The sequence below is a fragment of the Meleagris gallopavo genome, chromosome 14, assembly GCF_000146605.3.
Source record: "Meleagris gallopavo isolate NT-WF06-2002-E0010 breed Aviagen turkey brand Nicholas breeding stock chromosome 14, Turkey_5.1, whole genome shotgun sequence".
In the NCBI taxonomy this organism is placed as follows: Eukaryota; Metazoa; Chordata; class Aves; order Galliformes; family Phasianidae; genus Meleagris; species Meleagris gallopavo.
The window spans coordinates 12,219,491-12,238,678 of record NC_015024.2 but is presented as its reverse complement, the minus strand read 5'-3'; the positions used below and the strand labels follow the sequence as shown (position 1 = coordinate 12,238,678).

At 36.1% G+C, this 19,188-nt stretch overlaps 1 protein-coding gene across 9 annotated transcripts in view; it reads left to right on the top strand.

Moving 5' to 3' along the window:
• FHIT (fragile histidine triad diadenosine triphosphatase) overlaps positions 1-19,188 on the top strand; it is a 530,781-nt gene that overhangs the window by 96,149 nt on the left and 415,444 nt on the right. For 4 of the 9 annotated variants that reach the window (XR_004161325.1, XR_004161324.1, XR_795181.3 and 1 more), the window contains exon 1: positions 13,687-13,785. The exons of 3 other annotated variants lie outside the window; for them this stretch is intronic. Coding sequence is in view for 1 of the 6 variants with exons in the window: in XM_031555606.1 (XP_031411466.1) it covers positions 13,741-13,785 (45 nt within the window). In the remaining 5 variants the exon portion in view is untranslated. Of the gene's footprint in view, positions 1-10,006; positions 10,026-13,682; positions 13,786-19,188 lie in introns of those variants that run through there. 2 more of the 9 variants (XM_031555606.1, XM_019620177.1) reach the window with 2 other exon arrangements.

Sequence of the window (19,188 nt, the reverse complement as noted above, 5' to 3'; positions counted from 1 at the left end):
AATATGGAAAATCTGGTGCTCATATTTTAAAAAAGCTAATTTGATTTTGTTAAAACTGTAGGTCAATTTAATTTCACACTATTCATTTAAGAAGAAACCTCTGATTTTTGTCACTAAAATTAATCGCTATTTCCTGCTATTTTAGCTGTTGCTGAGCAGATAAAATTGTATATGTATTTTTCTAATTTTATTTTTTTTACATTGACAGCAATTTCATCGTATTGTTATCTTGTATTCTATTCATAATCCTCTCAGTATCACGATTATACGACTTCATTGTGTAATTTCTGCGTATCTCCTTTTTCCTTCAGCTTTGCAATTCTAATATTTTCTTGCTATTGTATTACAAAAGGATTGAGGAAGCAGGGTATTTGCATGAAGGACATTTTAAATTCTAATGTCAAGGGTCATTAATCATTTTTGTTGTTATACTTACAAAGCTCAGTTTCTGCATACAGAAGAGACTGCAGGATAGGAATCCATTTTGGAAATAAATCTTTCAGATTACCTTTTCACGTTCATTGAGTTGCCAACTACAAATTTAAAACAATACCAAACCAAAATAGGTCACAACTTTGAATGTTTTGTATCCCGTATCAATGATTTTTTGTTGTCATTAACATATTCCACAAATTATATGCCTTTTATTTTTGCAATATTGTTCCCCTCTTTGTTTGTAATTAACTTGTTTGGCTTAATTACATCTTGATTTGTTTGCTTGTTTTTCTTTGTCTTTGATCTTGTGAAGGCATAATTGTATTTGTACTAAAATGAAGGTAGGCATTACTGCTTGTGGCTAAAAAGAGCTGCCGGTGTGAAAACCATCATTACTTTTTTATTAATAAAACCAACAAAAACTGCAGTGAATTTTTCAATGGCATGAATGGTTATAGATTTTGATGCTTTGAGTACTGTTACAGCTAATAAACTTTGCTTTTCTTGAGAAGACAGTAGTATGATCTTAAATGCATTTGATGTTGACTGGAACCAAGTGCTGTGGATTCCTCCTGCACAATGCCATTATAGAATGTGACGTTTAAGGGATGGGATTAGGTGAGGGGACTTGGTAGGTCAGAATGATGGTTGGACTTCCTGATCTTTAACATCTTTTCCAACACGGATAATTCTATAATACAAGTTAACCTGCCTTTTTGTTCACTTATTTATCTACGTGCTTAACTGCTTCTGGTGAGGACTCAGAGTGAATTGATTACAGTTTCCTTGTTAACAGAATAATGCTGATGCAGTGTGATGTTTTGAGTGAAGAGCTAAGTTTCATCTCAGTGTTTGGTTGTCAGCTTGGAACATTGCTCTTGTTGTGGATTGGAAGACAAAAGTGTAATTTTGTTGAAAATTGGACAAAATTACATGGAGACGATATGAACGCATAACTGTGATTTGTGGAAAGTGTATCTAAGAACCCACTGTCTGAATGAAACCCAGCGTTTCATTTACTAATTTGGGAAAAATATTTGAGATAGGGATAATATGAATATGCTGTAAATAAATCCATACTTCACTGCATTTGCTTCAAGGTATTTCCTTGCTGTGTCTTGTAGAGTTAACAAAGCTTTTCTTCAATCTGTAGACTAATGTGTTTTAGGAAGATACCACAACGTGCTTATTCCAGAGTGCCAGAAAATTATGGGAAGCTTTCTCCTTCCATATAATTTCACTACATGGGAAAATTCTCACTGTAGACTCAGCAAGTTAAATTAACCCTTCCCATTTCCTCACAGCAATTCGTTTAGCAAAATACCCATCTATAGAACTTCCTCTTTCGGAATTTCTCCTTAAAAATGTAGGTCTCAGATCTTGGTCTGTAGAAAGACCGTTGATATTCACTCCTGCAAAGGGGAAACCCCGCATTGTGATGTTTAAGTGTTTAGTATGTAAATTAGTAATAACCTAGTAATAATGTCACACTTTTTATTAAGAGAAGCACCAACTGCTCTGTGATTTGGTGAAAGGCAGGACTTTTGCTTAGAAGAATCAAAGAGCTTACTGTTCTCTTCAAAATCTGAACAAGACCCACTGGATTGTGCCTAATACTTGACATTTTTCTCTCTGAGCTGAAAAGTCTTATCAGAAAAGACATCTGCCTTCTTACTGTAGGAACGAAGGAAGACTATCTTTGTATCAGTTAGGTTTTTTTCCTTCCTTGTAACCAATTATGATTTTTTTTTTTCATGAAAGAGGTCATCATAAACTTTCCCATTTGTTTATCACTGAGACATTTCTGCTGCTCGGATTTCCCCTTTCCAGAGGATTCTTCAGAGCATTCTTGGAAATCCATAGCTAATCACTTACGTAGTATTCTTGCAATAAGTGTGTTGTAAATAATGTCACATGTGGAAATTTTATTGACTTAGAACTAAATTAAAATAAATAAAGTCAACATTACATTCCCTTTGTAACTTTTTCTGATTTATTTTAGTCTCCTTTGGTTGATTTATTTTGAAATCCATGGACTTCAAACAAAAGATTATTTCCCTTCCATCTCTTCTTTTCTCCTGTCTAAAGTGTTCCTTTCCTCCATTCCTGATGATCCTCCTGTGGCTTTATATACATCCTATCTTATTTGAGCAAAGTCCAGTGAATCTCTTAGTTCTGCTTAGGGAAATTTTATCAGCATCAGTATAATATTAAGAGGAGGAATCAAGCAATTAATTTCTTTCAAGGTAAGATCAGCATATCTGACTAGATATTATATTACACTGTGTAGCAAAATTTCAAAGTTAATTTAGATTATATGAAGTAAAGTCATCCATTTTCAAATGCATGAGAAGAGATGATTAAATTCCAGATTCCAGTGTAAATTAGCTTCTAAACATAGAGGTTTGTAGCTTGAATTGAATCAGAGAGTGTTTCAGAGGTTCAGAGTGTTAACTATTTGCTGATGGCTTTGCTCGATTCATTTCTGGAAATGATATCTCACTGGAGTTGTCCAATTCACAGTATATAATGGATTAATGGCTTGGAACTTTATCTATAATTCTTTGGCTTTATGTTTAAGCAGTTCATAAACTCTTGATATCCCTTTTCCCCTCTTGAGTTCATTAAGAAAATAACATAAAGCTAGCACTTTCTTTGTATTTTATTATTTAGAAAAACACATTATGTTAATATTCTAAACCACTGTAATTTAGTAATTTAAGGACTCTGGGGAGAGAAGAAAACAGAAATTTTTTTCTGTCCATTCTATTAAGAAGAGAGAAATTGGAAAGAGATTCATCAAATTCCTGAAGGATAGGGTGGCTTCTCTTTCAAGACTTAAAATGTTGTCCTTCCTATTCAGTAGCTCTGTAATACTGTTACCATGGATGTGGCAGCTGCCTGAATGCAATAGAGAGCATCTCATTCAAGCCAAGGAGACAGAAGGTCGATTTCAGTTGCTCCGTGTTCCCAGAAGCTCTTGCAAGGCAATAGTTTTTGGTTTAGTAATGCCAAGTATGAACTACTGAGTGGCTTTTCTGATCTTAGTTTTAAATTCTGGAAATTGTATTTTGGCACAGAATCATACTATGTTCAGAAAAGAAACAAGTGAGGTATGTTTATCTTCGTTCCAAATTAATAATCATATATTTATGTAAATTCTCTATTCAGAGATATCTGCATTTCACCAAATAATTTTTACTCTTTACTCACCTGCAGTCTAACTTATCTTTCTTTTTCTCTTGAAATTCTGAGCTGCTGGGAAGCAATGTGAATAATTGATACCTCTTATTACTCATTGTTCATTGCTCTTGCATAAAGAAAAAAAGCTTATATAGTTTGCTCTCTTGTGTACTAAACTGGCTTTAGGCAAGGAAAAAATAGCAGTTATAGAGACTACCATTTCTGAGGAGGATTTTTATTTTCTGAGTAGCTTGATGAAGCTGTGCTTCTAATTAAAAAGTCAACAAGCACTAGTGTGGTAGCAGTAGAGCTTAGGTGAAACATAGTCAGCCAAACCCATAATTTATGTAAAACCACTTTAATGAGTGAAATTACTCCAGAGATTAATATATCTTGATATAAAATGGAAGTGCAAGGAAAAACAATGTCTGTTTTACTTTTCTTGGAAAAATACATCTGTTTTCCTTCTGTGGTGTTTTATAGACAGGATTTAGATGTTACTGCTCTACACGCTGGGACATATTTGAGGTTTCTATCTAGCACAGAGATGCTGTTGGATGAAATCTAAAATAGAACGCTGCAATTTTTTCTTTCAAGTATATTCTCCCAAGATCTGAGTCCAGATATGTTTGTGTAAGAAGACCAAGGAATTTGTTTCACAGGTCAGCTTGACTTTACTACAAGCTGTCCAGTGAAGATTTTGCAGACTGCTGTCACAATGCTGCTAATATAGGTTAATTTTCTTCCATAGGACAAAGATACTTTAATACCAGTAGGCTTTGTATTTTTGTGTGAGTAGTAGGATAAAAGTGAAGCTGTGTAGCCTTGGAAGTAGGATAAGGAGCAGGATATCTAAATGTTGTCTCCAGCTTTGTCACTGTTAAGACTTGCTGTGTTATTTATCCTTTTGTGCCATATCTAGTCAGAAAGGGATAATGACACCTCTTTAGTACTGTGAAACGTTTTCAAAATGAGAAAAGCTTAATAACGCAGCCCTATCACTTTTGTAAATGATTTACTGGTAAACCTCGGTTCTGAAAACAACTTTGATCTTTTGGGAGAGAACACTCCCAAATCTGTATCCTGCATGCAAAGCTTGGGGAGCTGTTATACTTTGATGAGAGCCCTACTTTGAAAAGTGTTGTTATCAGAAGAGCAGAGGGTGATCTCTTAGCATTTCATCACAGTGAATTAGTAAATGCTCTAATTTTTTTGTAATGCTTTTCAAGTATGTTCTTTAGTTACTTGTCTTTTCCCTCATATGCATTGTTCAGATAAAATACTTTCAGCAGAGAATGAGATAGAAGCAGAAAACATAAAAATATTTGAAGTGTCTCATGCTATGGTGACTGCACCCAACATTAGCATAATTCTGTAAAATACTATTCCTAATGTTAATTGAACAACAAGTGTTTTGATAAAAAAAAAAGACATAGCCACTATAAAATGATATCTTTATTTATTGTATATTAATATTTGACTATGGGGAAGCAAGGAATGTAGTATAGTACTTCAGTATATTCCCAAAGTGGTAGAAATTGAAAGCAAGGAAGTGTAATTTATTATTATAATTATTGTAATTGTTAAAGACAGCAGAATTCATGTGGTACTATTTTGGACAGTGTATCCTTTGAGTAACCTTTTCCATTTCGTAGTTCATTATGCCAGCCTCAGTATTATAAGTTCCTTTTCATCTGAGCATTCTCAAACATAGATATGTGAGGCCTTGGACATCTCTAGAGCTGTCCCTCCTAATTCATATTTATCTTTTTTTGTTGTTGTAGAAATGGAATTGTGTCCAAATAAATAACGTTCTGTGAGCTTCAGTGTTTGCAGTGTTTGTACTTCTGTTGAATGCCTACAGACAAACTTTATTAGAATCAATAAACAGAATAAAAAGCAGAACCTCGTGAACAATTTGTTTTGTGGAATAATTAAAACCCAGATGCTCGACTGCTATGCAGCAAAAGATACATCCACAGAAAGGAGAACCAACCAACTTAATAGAGAGGCACAATATTGTCCTCATCCCACAGTGAGTGTTCTCATGTCCTGGACTTTGCTGATTCACCCTTGTCATGGGAGCACAATGCTGTTATCAAAGCAGCATTCCATGACCTTCTTTCCCAAACATCTCAAGTTTGTTATTCTCTGTTCAGATATTTAGAAACTGAATTGAGCAATGCCATTTCATTGTGAAATATAATGACTGGAGTAAGGGAAAATGGTGATATTTTTAATGTTGTATGTCTCTTAATTCCTTTTTACAGTATGCCAGCAATTGCATATGCTAAGTGGAATACTAATTACATTTTGCATTTTTGTATAACAGTGAAGCAGTTTTGTCAGTGTTATTTATCTGCATAATGTACACAGCGCAGAATATGGTACAGTAATAAAATCATCTGTTTAATTTGCTATTAATTAATCTACAAAATAGAGTGATACTAGTATTTTCAGAACAAGAAGTAAAATACAAACAATTTGCATATTATCCTATGTGGCTGCTGTATTTATTTGTTGATATTGGTTAGAAATTGTTTACGTGTAGAATTTCTTGTAGTAGAACGTGCTTGTGTCATATTGTCTTGATTTTGGCTGAGAAATGTGCTTTGTTCAGGAGCTTGCACTAAACTGGAGTGGTGGAGGTGATTCAGGTTCATGTATGACTGGGTTTTTGTTTTTGTTTTTTTTTCTCTAATGGATAAGTAGTGAGGAGAAGACGAAAGAGAATATGTGAGGTTGATTTTTCTCATGTGCTCGAAACATTTTTTTCATCCACTTTCTCGCTAGAAAACAGATCAGGTTTAAAATATGGTGATTTATCAAAGCTCGTTTCTCTTGTGTCTCCTTATGAAGAATTTTGCTGTCGTACAGTCACCGTGTTTCTGGCAGTGCAGCAGTTCAGCAGTTTACTCATGTAGGTTTCTTTTCATCACTGCTTCTGTGGGACGGGCGAATGGAAGTGGGTCCTGAAAACCCAAATATTTGGCAAATTTAAGATGAGGCTAAATTGTCCAGTCACTGTGTGTGTTAGGAAAAGAAGCCAGATGCTATTAAGACTAGCAGCAAAAACCTCTCTGTTTCTTCACTGTCTTAGTGCATAATAAACCATGATAGAGAGCTGAGAATTATTCACTCGTGCCCAAAGCTTTGTTCTGCAAATGTAGCTGAGATCAGGTAATCAATATAATTGTTATTGCCAGATGTTATGATGTTAAGAAAAGAGGATTCCTGGTTAGGTCTTTGTGGGAAAGGAAAAAATTGTTTCTAACCACAGTGGGGCAAAAAAATAGTTTTAAGGCTGAAGTTCAGTTGTGTCTCCTGTAAACAAATAGTGAATCATCTCACTGAAACGTGGTCTTGTCCCTGTTTCAGCAGACATTGCTTTCATTATAATTTCAAAATTCCCACTGTTGTCATATTTCTATTAACCATACTGTCATTCCCTGTTGTTGGTCATCCTCAGTAAATATCAGTAAGGCTGTAAGACTGGGAGTTTTCTTCTCATCTTTTGCATTTAAGTGGCTCTTCATCTTACTATTTTAAAACTAGATTGTATTGACAATAAATGGATAACCCAGATAATGACTTCCCTAGAAGAATCCGAGTACCTAAATTGGCAGGCTGTTTGCGTGTCCGCTTCTTTGTTGATAATTAGATACTTGATTTCTGAAGTTTTATATTCCATGCTGGGCTACTTACATTTCTGTTTCCTCTGGACTGAACAGTCACAGTCAGTAAGTCTTCAGTCTCTGCCTGTCCTGGCCTCAAAGGGGTAGCATTTCATGCTTGTGCTGTCTCTGCTCCTAGGGATACTGGAAATTTAGAATAAACTGATTACTTAGTAGGCCTGATGGGGAATTGCTCACAACATTTTCATCTTTTGATAGCTAGAAAAAGAGAGTAGAAATAAACCAATGTAGTCTGGTAGTGGAAACGAGAAGAAAATTGTAGATAGAAAGCCAGTGTGTGTCATGTCCTCTCAAGGGACAAACATCGCTTGCCTTTACTGCTACCTATACTTCAGCCATTCTAAAATTGATAAACTTTTCTGATCTAAGTCTTTTCCTTTCCTTTTCTTTTTGCTTCAAAATACACTCATGGTTGGAAATCCTGAAGATTATTAAACAATCTGAAATGTTGCACCTTAGATTTCTGTAAGCTCTTTGAAGAGAACATGCACCCATGTTTTGTTCAGCGTTATCGGACATATACTGTCCATGTCCAATGCCTTACATCTATCAGGAAGAATATGTGGCAGTACAGGAAAGAGCTATTAATCTTAATATTCCTTTCCCTATGATCAGTTGTCAGTTATTCCTGGACTTAGTTCTCTCTTAAAGAAGTTAGTAAGCAACAAAATCGGATATTGTGATTCTTTGTCTGCCTTCTTGCTCCGTTAGCATTTACTGCTCATTTTTCTCCTTGTTTGTTATATTGGAGGAGAGCTTCAGCAGCTTGGCTATTTTAATTTATCTTCACATGAAAACATATATTTGAGGGGAGGTGAACAAGACACTGAAAACTGTGCCCCTGCTTTGTTTTTGATTCATACCAGTTCTAACATGTAATTGTGCTGAAATTGTACTTCACTTGACTCAGAATTTAGATAACTTGGCTGAAGTTGCTTTATTTTTCCACCATGCTTCTTGTACTCCATTAAAAAAAAAGCAAAAAAAGAAAAGTAAAAAAACCTGTTGCTGTTGAAATCTGCACACTTTCTGTTGAGCTACATGAATCCACAGAATCTTTTTGCTGAGATTTGAAAAGCCAGACATTTGGGGAAATTGGAGAGAAGATACAGGCTGTTCAGCAGAAGATTTATCCGATTCCAGCTCATAGTTATGCTTAATAGGTTTCATGTCTGCTTCTCTGGAAACAGATGCTGCAATTTCTTTTTATCAGCTGTGGCTTTGGACTTGCAAGGTACACGTGTTAACCAAGAAAATGAGATGTCTTCAGTTTACTAGTTTAATCTGAATTTTGAAAAATGTTTTCATGTATTTCTTCTGGCAGAACTAATATCTCATTTTCTGTCTATAGTGCATCGTCTGCTCAACCCAAATACATGTAGGAGTGTCTATGTAAGTGTGTATGTGTACACATATGCATATAAATACATTATATATATATATATAAAAAAAGTATACTACTCCAGTTCTTCAGAGAAGGAACCTGGTAGGGAATCCTAATAGTTAGCCAAAAGTCATAATTATTTTTTGTTGCCTTCAGGAAAGATTTGATTGTATCATTTTTGTCCTTTGCCTTTAGTTATTCTTTTTTTCTTTTCCTAGGATACATACATCATGTTCAAAAAATAGTGGTAAGATTAACATTTTGTTATGAAGGCTTTATCTTGAAAGAAAAGCTCCTATCATAGCCAAGACAAAAGTGAAAAATGTGTAGTAAATCTAGATACTTGTGTTTAAGAATAAACAGTATTTTTTTGCTAATTACACTCATTCCCTGCTAGAATTATGCTCCCGTGGTCTTGACATCCTCTTCCAGCCAAGACATCACTGCTGCTCAGAAAAGGTCTGTCTTATCAACATTTACAGTCGGTTCATACTAGTTGCCATTAGGAAGTAGCACATTTCTAGTTGGCAGTTTACAGGTTCAATTTTGGACATTCACTCTACAAACATATACACTTAATTATCTGTTGCCTTACAGTGTTCACAGCATAAGTTACTTACTCTATATTTTCCAAAAGCAAGCTAACCTTGTTGATTTTATTGTTTTTGTTGTTTTCGGTTCCCAGAAGTGCATGTCTCAGTGTGTTGTGTTATTTTCCTAATTTTCAAGCAGACTGTAGTGAAGGGAAAAACTGCTCCATCCATACTACCTGATGGTTTCTATGAATGAATGATGCAACACCTACACAGTGCCATTTTGTTATCGGGGCATGGGTGAGATGGGAGGTCTGCATAATTTTAGCCCTGAGGTTGCAACAACGGGAGTATTAACTACTCAGATCCAGGTTGCTTGTATAATATTATTTTTCACTTTGTGAATAAAACACCAATATTTGTATTTAAGAAAAGAGGCTTGTGAAGTGCTGTCTTAGAACAACACAACCCCGATATAGCCTATATCTAACTACTTGATGTTCCATCTTAGCATTTCATTAGCATTGCAAGCTTGTTTTGCACTTGGTTTCCCAGGAAATAGGAAGTTTAATGTTGAAAGACTTCAGGTCTACTGGTTCTGTCCTCTGGAGAGCTTAGAAATTACTTTTTTTCTGGGTACTGCCTCCTTTCAAGGTCTGTGATACTGGTACTGTGATAACTACTTGCTTTTCCTTTTTTAAAACTTGCTTTTCCTTCAACAGACATCAAAGGCAATTTGACCTAACTTACTTTTTTGAGGATTTGACTTGGAAATACAGATGACCAACTTGAAATGTAAGAGCTTTTTCAGTTTCATCAGAGCTGTCCTGTATTAGTCCTTAAGAAATGAGACTTTGAAATATAAATTTAAAATGGACATACCAGAAATTAATATTAAACAGTTATTAACAGAAGTACTCCAATATCCAAATAGTCTGAAATTTCCACTTGGGCTGCTTGCAGTGAATCTGTGAGATTCAACTGCAGTTTCAGTGAATGGATTTGACATTATAATGTGGATGAAAGTCACCACTAAAATTAAATGTTCTAGGATTCTTATAAATTTTTTAACTCACTTAATTTTCCTAAGCGTTTTACCCTATAGGATGAAATCTAGCATCCATAATATCCTCTGAAAACGTCTTTCTTGAGAATTGTGTTGCAGTTTTTTCTTCAACCTCGTAAGCAGGCAGAATTTGTGAAGTACAAGCAGGAAAAGAATATTAATTTTTTTCCCAACATTCCAATCTACTGCTTTTTTGTTTGTTTTGTCCCCCACACACGAGGTGATATTTTATCTTTGCATTAATATGCATTTCACTGTGTGTGCAATGACTTTTTAAGGAACCCAACTCTACTGCACTGGTAGGACCATCATACTTCTGAAAACAAAAATCTGAGGGATCCAGTAGGTGACTCAGTTCTATTGTGAGGCTGAGCAGAAGTGTAAACCAAAGCTATATTAGAAGCAAAAACATCTGATCCGCTGTAAGAAAGTGCTGAGCATCTGTTCCTCTCTGAGATGGAAGTTTAAAAAATTTAAGTTGTAGTGACTTTACTCTGAAATCATAGTCTCATGAAAATAAAGGAAGAAATCGGATTTATTTAGGGCAGAGTTTGGAGCTGCAGTTATAAAATGCTTTGAATGTTTTAATATAAAATTCTCAGCCTGAAGAATTTGATTTCTTAAAATAATAAAACAAAAAAACCCCACCCAAACTAACAGCAAAACAACCCAGAAACACAGAAAACAGACCAAAACAACACCTATTCCCCCCCACTCCTCCTCCCTCCCCCCCCAAAAAAAAGCAAGTGAACAAGGGAAAAACAACAGTATGCTTTTTAAATGAGATTGATGTCTTCCTTGTTTGGGAGTTTAGTATAACAGAAATTGTTTGTCATGTAGGTAAATGCTGGTTCTTGGAGAATCTCAGACCTGAAAATGATTCACTGCTGGGGAGTCAGTTCTTCCCTTTCCTGGAACCTCAATTAGGTACCTCAGTGGTAGCCACAGAGCAGCTGATTTTCAACTTGGGTCCACAGTCACAAGAGCATGGGCTTGAGCTTTGTAGAAACCTTGAGTCAGCTTGTACGACCTATTTCCAGCAGCTAAATTTCATTAGAATATGGACAAATTGCATTCGGTGTTCTCCTAAAATTACTATCCAATCCAAGTAGTTGTGCTTGCAAGTTGTTATATACAGCAGAGAGTTGTGTTTACTGCTTAAGTAATGACAATTTAAAAATAAATAGACTATTTGTATTCCTGATTATTGTTTCTTGCATTAGGTGCTGTCAAGCTATCTGTGTCTCAGGTGTTGTCTTGTAAAATAAATGCTTTACTATAATGTTCTACAATAGTCATCAATTGACCATGACACCATAAGATTATAGAATAAGAACTTTCCTGTTTTAAAGTAAGTTACTTTTTCAGCTCAGAAAGTTTGATGTGGCTGTGAGAGAAGCTGTAGGTTTTAAAGCAGCTGACAGTAAGTCCTGATCTGCAGGATTTTGCTCTGACTGGGAGAGATGTGGTGGGATCTTCTCCTGGCTGGGGTGAGGAGGTGTGGGGATAGAGGATGGATGGGAGGGAGAGGTTGTACCAACTACGAAGAGAAGTGGTGTAAATGCATGGAGCTCTGCTTTGTAATAGTTGAGGGGCTTGTTGATAACTTACAGATAAATAACTCACAATAAAATGATTTGTAAAAGTCATTCTCTTTTACAGTGTTACAGTTTTACAGTACCGAGAAATGGTAGTACATCAGTAACTGAACCTTTTGCCTTCCTCACTCAGACTGGGGAGCTTGAAAGGAAGTATACCAGTGTATTATGAAGTATTTACATATAACATTGAGCAACTTGCATACTAGAATTTGGAAGATTAAGGTATTACTTGTGACCTAATCTGCCTTGATACTAAATAGGGAAGGAAAAATATCACATTTTTCTGGTGGAAGGTGTCTTTGCCTATAGAAGGGGGGTTGGAAGTAGATGATCTTAAAGTTCCTTTCCAACTTAAATCATTCTGTGAAATAATAGAGATGGGGTAGAGCAGATGGGATTATAAAAGGAGAGATGGCAAGAGATAAATTAGAACAGTTGTCCTACTTCATAAGCTTTTTTTTTTTTTAATTGTATGTCGAAGGAGGCAAGTAAGTGTGCAGAGTGAACATCTGATGGAAAGTGAACAAGTAAATGACTTCATAGAAGTCCAAATTCCTCTCTGAAATCCCACTGTCTTGAACTGAGAGGAAACATCCTGGAGGTTTATATGAGAGATGTGCTTTGCCTAGATTCAAAAAGGCTTCTGTAAGATGAACATTCTTCTTAAAAGCAGTGGTGAACAGCTCCTTAGGGATGATAACTAGTTGTTAGCTAAATAGTAGCTAATAGCTAAATAGTGCTTTTTTTCCTCCTCCTTAGTTTTGGCTGATGCTTTTAATCTCAGATGTACAAAAAACTAGAACAGAATTGGCATTGGGAAGAAAGGATGTTTGATGTATGTGATGTCACAGCATACAGAGTAGCAGAGTTAATTTTTGCTAACATGAAGTAATGGGGTTTCTACATTGCAGGTAGGTATATAATTTATGACAACCAATTTGGCAGTATTTTCTGATACAAAAACAGGTAAGGTACTAAAATTCATGCAATATAAGTAGCAGGTCTAATTTTCAGAAACATCACAGAGAAACACTCATGGCCTCTAAATTGATATTGAAAAGTAGTGCACTGGTTGCTGATCAAGAAAAAGCAAGTTATTAATTATTTTCTCAGAGTAAGATTCAAGATGTGCTCAGACGTAAGTTGTGAAAGTAGACCACTACAAATGTTTGTTGTTTTTTTTTGCTAGTTATGAAGATGAGGGGAAGCAAAAAGTGTTTGTTTTTTTGTTTCTTCTTAACATTTTAAATGAAAATAATAATAAAAAAATCTCCTGTGTGCTTCTATTAGCAGAATGTAATTTTCAGATGTGTTTAGTATCCAATAATTCTCATTAATGTTCATACAGATATTTAAAAAATAAAAGAAGAAAAGAAAAAATCTATATCCAGAGTGCAGCAAGCTGGCATTGTAATAGATTTTTAGCATTTTCTTTTCTAAAGAGATGTACTTATTTTATCAAAATAAGCAAAACAGAAGAATAAATAGAGGCACAGCTCTTAAAAGAAATATCAGGCCTGCCTGATAATAAAGAACTGTTCAAGAGCAGTTCATCCTTGGGAAACAATTTACCTCTATCATCTAGCCAAGGTCAGAGGCACATCCAGTTAATAGCTACATCAAAGACAGAGGCATAAATTAAGACAATGCTGTAACTTAGTTTGGGCAGAACATGAAAAAAGTTCAGAATTTGTTGGGTCTATTTTTGTGTGTGTGTGTGTGTGTGTGTGTGTGTGTGGCCTTTTTACGTGATAATTTTCACTGTTAATAATATTTCTCTCTCAGATTACTGTCAGGAAAGCCCAAGGAAATTGTATCTGGATTGTATTGTGTTGTTCCCAAGATGCTGCATCCAGTAGATGAAGATCTGATGTTGTTCACAGAGTTGGTATGTTTAGCTTTAAGCCTGGAAGTAATCCCACTGAAGTTAATTTGACTGCTTGCCATGAAGTAAAAGATGAAATTATGTTTTCTGTCCTCAAAAGCAGATCATTTCCCGTGCTGTAGGCATGTACATGTGTGCATGCATGCACATCCTAGCAGTTTGACTCTAACAGCTACTACTACTACAGCCAGTGTTTATGCATACACGAAGATACTAATTTTATTTGTCTTAAATACAAACATTGTTAAAGCCTCTAGTTGTGCTTGGTGTTAGCCGAGCAATGAAAAAGCTGATTGTGAGGGAACTTCTTTAGAAACTGACGCTAAACTTAAGGATTTAAATGCTCCCTGGTCCTTTTGTGCCCACTGCCCAGCAGACTGCTGGAAGCCCTTCTCATGGCTTATCCAGAAACTTGATTTTTATGTGATGCAATTATTTTGTCATGTGGCTTTTGCTAACTTAAAGAAGTCTAACATTTGAACCTACAGAATATACACTACAGTGGCACAGTTGGCGAACAGTTGGCTGAGACAAGATAATATGATTTTGAAGCTGTTGTCCCTGCTTACTGTAATAATAATAAAAAAAGTAGCAACAGAGAATCTGAAGTAAGCCTGAACGATCTTACCAGATGATACTGTTACCACATGATAAACCTCATTTTGTGTCACTTGGGACAATTGGGAATGTTCTTTCTGTCTGTTGCCTTTTAAAGAAGATAATAATCATGATGACATAATGTTTTGTTTTCTTCCACATGCCTGTGTGCTGTCCCCTTGCCCATCAATTGCATCTTTTCAGATTGGAGACTGACTGGGGCAGAGCTCATGCTGCTTTTCCTGTCTGTCCATGGGCACCAGTTCCAGCACTGGCTGCAGGAACAGTATTTGAAATAATATTGAATAGACAGCATAGACAAGGGCTTCTTCCTGGCTGTAGAGCCATCCAATTTACGTACCATAAATTGTAGGAGATAAAGTTTTGGGTGTATTTGCTGGTTCCCAGAATATGCAGCACTTTCTTGCATATAGGTGGGTCTCAGAAGTTTTATGAAGTTTACGAAATTGAACGAGGTTTTATTTATTTATTTTTTAAATCATGGTGGATGTGGTATAGGAACAGGAAGGAAATGTGGCTATGTTGATCAAAGTTGTCGGTTCTTGTCACTGGAGCACTTTTGGTATCAATTTTTAAAGGGTTTAATAAAACATAGGGGCTGTTTCTGTTCTTTGTAGTCATCTGGCTTCACTGAATTGAGGAAGCTACTTTTCATGTGCACCACAGTAATGAGAAGAGATCTGTAGATTCTCTTCTGCTGAGGATTTCAGCATCTGATAAGCTGTTGTTTTTTTTTTTTTCCTCTACACTGAGAAATCTGCAGTAGGCAATGGCCTCTACTTAAACTTCTTGAGGCACTGTTCGCAGCTTTTTCTGGCTAGGACAGTGGACTTCTTTGATATGAATTTGAGGCCAAATTCTTTGCTCTTGTATTTCTGTGGATGAGATACAACTCCAATCTGATCTGCTTGTTTAAGGAACGAGAGGATAATTTAGTCTCTTGCTTTTATTACGTATTCTCCCTTTGTAATTCTCTACATGCATATTAAAACAAAGCAAGACTGCTTGATTTTTCATGAGGCTAGGAAATAAAACAGTGCCATCCTTTCAAACCTCTTAAGTCTCCGTTGTGTGCTAAATGTGTAGGTAGTTCTGCTGGGTTTCTGAGATGCAGTCCTTCCTGGGGTGTGCTTAATGTAATTAAGGCAGCAAGGCAGCCATGTAGGGCAGGAGTTGGGCATGGGAAACAAGCAAGAATATCTCGTTGAATTGAAATGGAAATGAGGAGAGTGCACCTCAGCTGGCTTAGGCTGTCTGATTGCTGTAACTGCACTAGGGAAGGGAACTGAGCTGTGGATGAAAAGTAAAACTTGTTTTACCGTGGTTGTGTAAGGGAAGATGTTGAATACAGTCACTTCTGTTAAAATTAGTGCTGACAACTTTTCAGGAAGAAATAGAAAAGTGTTTACAAGAAACATTTTAAAACTAATTAGAATGGAAAGCATTTTCTAGGTCTGACACAGAAAAATAGTCTGCTGAACTCTTTTTTCACTTCTCCCATTTATCAAAGAGATTTCTTCATCATATTGTGCATCTGTAGCCTTCAGAACAAATTCTGGCAAGAGCACTCAGCGTCACCATGAGAAAGAACCTTAGATATTTCCCCAGGATAGAAAAAAGCCAGCCCCTATCCATTCCCATTTCTTAGACAGAATGATGCCTTTAACGCTCTTTAATGAAAGTTTTTGTATGTGAGAGGAGGTTACCAACATCAGTCTCCATTGTTCTTTGATGTGCCCCAGAAATATTACAGCAGAAGTTAATAAAGAATAAATGGTAGGAACTGAGTGGCCCCACCAGCATTGTTTGTCTGGTCACCCTTAGTCAATTTGTTTCAGGGTGAATTCCCTCATACAGTGGAGCTGTTGAGTTTCTATGCAACTTTCTGTGTTTCTTTCTTTTTAATTTTACGTGTTAGTCTCTTGTACATCGGTGATTTTTTTTGTTTTACATCCACGATTACTATTTCACAATATAAGAGTATGAAGTAAACCGGTAACCAAGCTGCATCAGGTACCTCCATAGACTGGAAATAATGCTTCTCAGTCCTTTAGATACAACAGGATGGTTGGCATGGTGGCTGCTTTTCTGAGTGCTTCTGAACTGTTAACCATGGAAAAATCACTGGATGTAAACCTTTAGGTAGCAGCCATCACAGTCTGCAGGGTTATTTGCCTGAGGTTTGATCAGATACAAGAAAGCTAAGGTTTGCACCTCAGTGCACATCGTTCTTCTACCCACATAATTATTTGTCTATGAAGATGTATGTTCTAAAATAGTGCCACGATGCCATGAACAGGGAATTGATACATTTGACAGCTGGTCTCTAATGCAGGTATGGATGGAAACTCAGGTCTGATACAATTACATTTCAAAATAGTTCAAGTCCTAGATTAGGAATGAATGCTCTGCATTAGGAAACCTTATATCTTTCTAATTCTTAGCAGTGTGGATATAGAAATTAGAGCTCCCTCTTAAGCTTTTCCTAATGTTTTGATTCCTGCTTTGTGATAGATAAGGTCAAGTTTCAAGCCTTGCCTTAAAGTGCTGCTAATCTGTTTGTTCTTCATTTCTTTGCCTCCTTGCAGGAGGCTAGATGATGGCTATGAGCCTGATAGATTTCTGGGTTATTTCTTTCCTTGCTTCTGAATCTGTAGGGAATACAGAGCCTCCTGCCAAGACTTTTTTATACTCAGTCTTGTAGTAAAAAGTAAGCTGTATTTTAGCAAGAATGGAGTTTTCAAACATGAAGATGTACTTCTGCTCATGGTACAACACTGTGATTATTATTATAATGGTTCTCTTTAGGTAAAGTGAGACATTGTAACAGGGTCTTTTCATATTCAAAACTCTGGGATGATTAGAAGGAGAGCATAATAATGTTCAATTTTAAATCCTAAAGTAATATTTTAGGAGGTATTTTTGTTGCTTTTTCCAGTGCTGTTAGGAGTCACTAATCTTTTCCTATTTCACAACTAAATGTGGAGAACATATTTCTGCTCCTCTCCAAAACCTTACCCGTACTTTCACTGAAGTGGTATTTGGCATTGACCACGTCATCTCTTACTCTTTGGCCTCTGCTTTTTAGTCCATCTCTTAATACTGGGTTAGACTGCAAATTCTTGTTTTTGGCGTTCATGCTGAAGTTGCTGTCTAGCATTCTTGATTTGGCTAGGACCTTAATTTTGCTGTAATTCCACATCTTAATGGAAAGAGTGTAAAGAAAGTGGGGATGGGAGGCAAAGGGAGTGTATAAGTGTGTAAGAAACATCACTTTGCACAGAGAGACAGAGTAATGTATGGTGGTGGTAGTGGCAGCTGAATCTTTAGGAAATTTAGAACTGTATTTTGTGGAGTTTGTTGGGAATCTAATCTTAAAAAAGACTGCTGGAGATGAGAGAGGCCACTGCTGCCTGAGCTAGTTGATACAACTCCCCAAGGATTAATTAATTTTTCTGGTACGGATGGTGAGTAAGTGTACCCAGCAGTAACTTGGTAGCTGGTGAGTTGATGGTGTTCCAAACAATGTGGATGGGTAACCATCTGCCTTGTTTACTTCCACTTGAACATGCTTTGCCCAGTTCAAAAAAGTAACGTTGGAAGAGGAGACTGAAGAGAGAAAGCCAAACATTTGCTTTGTTATTTACAGTTATTTTTGAGGACTGTTTGTGCTATAATCGGTCTTTAAATTTAGTTTTATACCTGACTGCAAATAAAGGCATGTAAAATTACCAGCAATTAGCCTTTCAACAGTCATCCGAAGATCTCTAAGTTAAAATTTGAAAGTAAATATAAAGTATTATTTTTCTCCTTGTAGTGGCAGACTTTTTTGGGAGTGAGAGAAGAGGACTGCATAGCAAATTTTTTTAAAAAAGTGCAGAGATAATGTTGATTAATGTGAGTTATTATGAAAGTACTGGCCTAGCATTCATAATAGAATCAAAGGTGTAACAGAAATTAAACTTGCATTTAATTTTAATTACAAATTACCTCATTTAATCATAGTACCCTACCATACCTGCCTCCCCAATGGTCGTTAACATGCTATTAAAATACCAAAATGTTGGTGTACTTGGCATATACAACAGAAAGATTGCTTTGAAAGCATTATTTTCCACCGGTGCCACCAGCTTAGCCTGGCTTCCACAGTCATGGGGATGAGGCCAAACAAGTTCCTCAGATGAATTCACGGTCAAATTATATCTCTCAGAAGAGTGTCTTAACTTGATTTGTTAAAAATTACTCTTCTTGGAAAATCTACTGCTCTTAGTAGTTTATTCTAGTGATAAATTAACCTCAAGGAAAGGAAAGATATAAAGGAGAGAATTACAAAACATGCTTAATTTCTAATCTGATCTTTTTAATAGTCTTCCATCATTAGTTTTTATGCTTAAGTATTAATAGATTTTGAAGACCTATATTAGGAAATGTATGCAGCTTGCAGCTGCCTTTACCCTCAAGTCAGTCCTCAAGATTTCCTTCAGTAACTGGGATAGAAGGAGTTCTGTGGCCTTTTACAAAATAATGTCTTCTAATTGATTGTATTTGTCTTTTCCCAAATGTTTTCCAACATATTTACCCGATTAAAAAAAATATATATATATAAATCCTGCAATAGTGCACTATTCCAGCTGTTGGTGCAGCAGAGCCAAGTTCAGGAAGCAGTTTAACATCCATTTTTTTGCTTGAGATTTCCCTGTGTGTACAGCCAGTGGTGTTGTTGACCTTTGCTGCAACATCTATGTGATTAATTCTCCTGACTGTCACTTCTAAGCAACTGATTCTCTG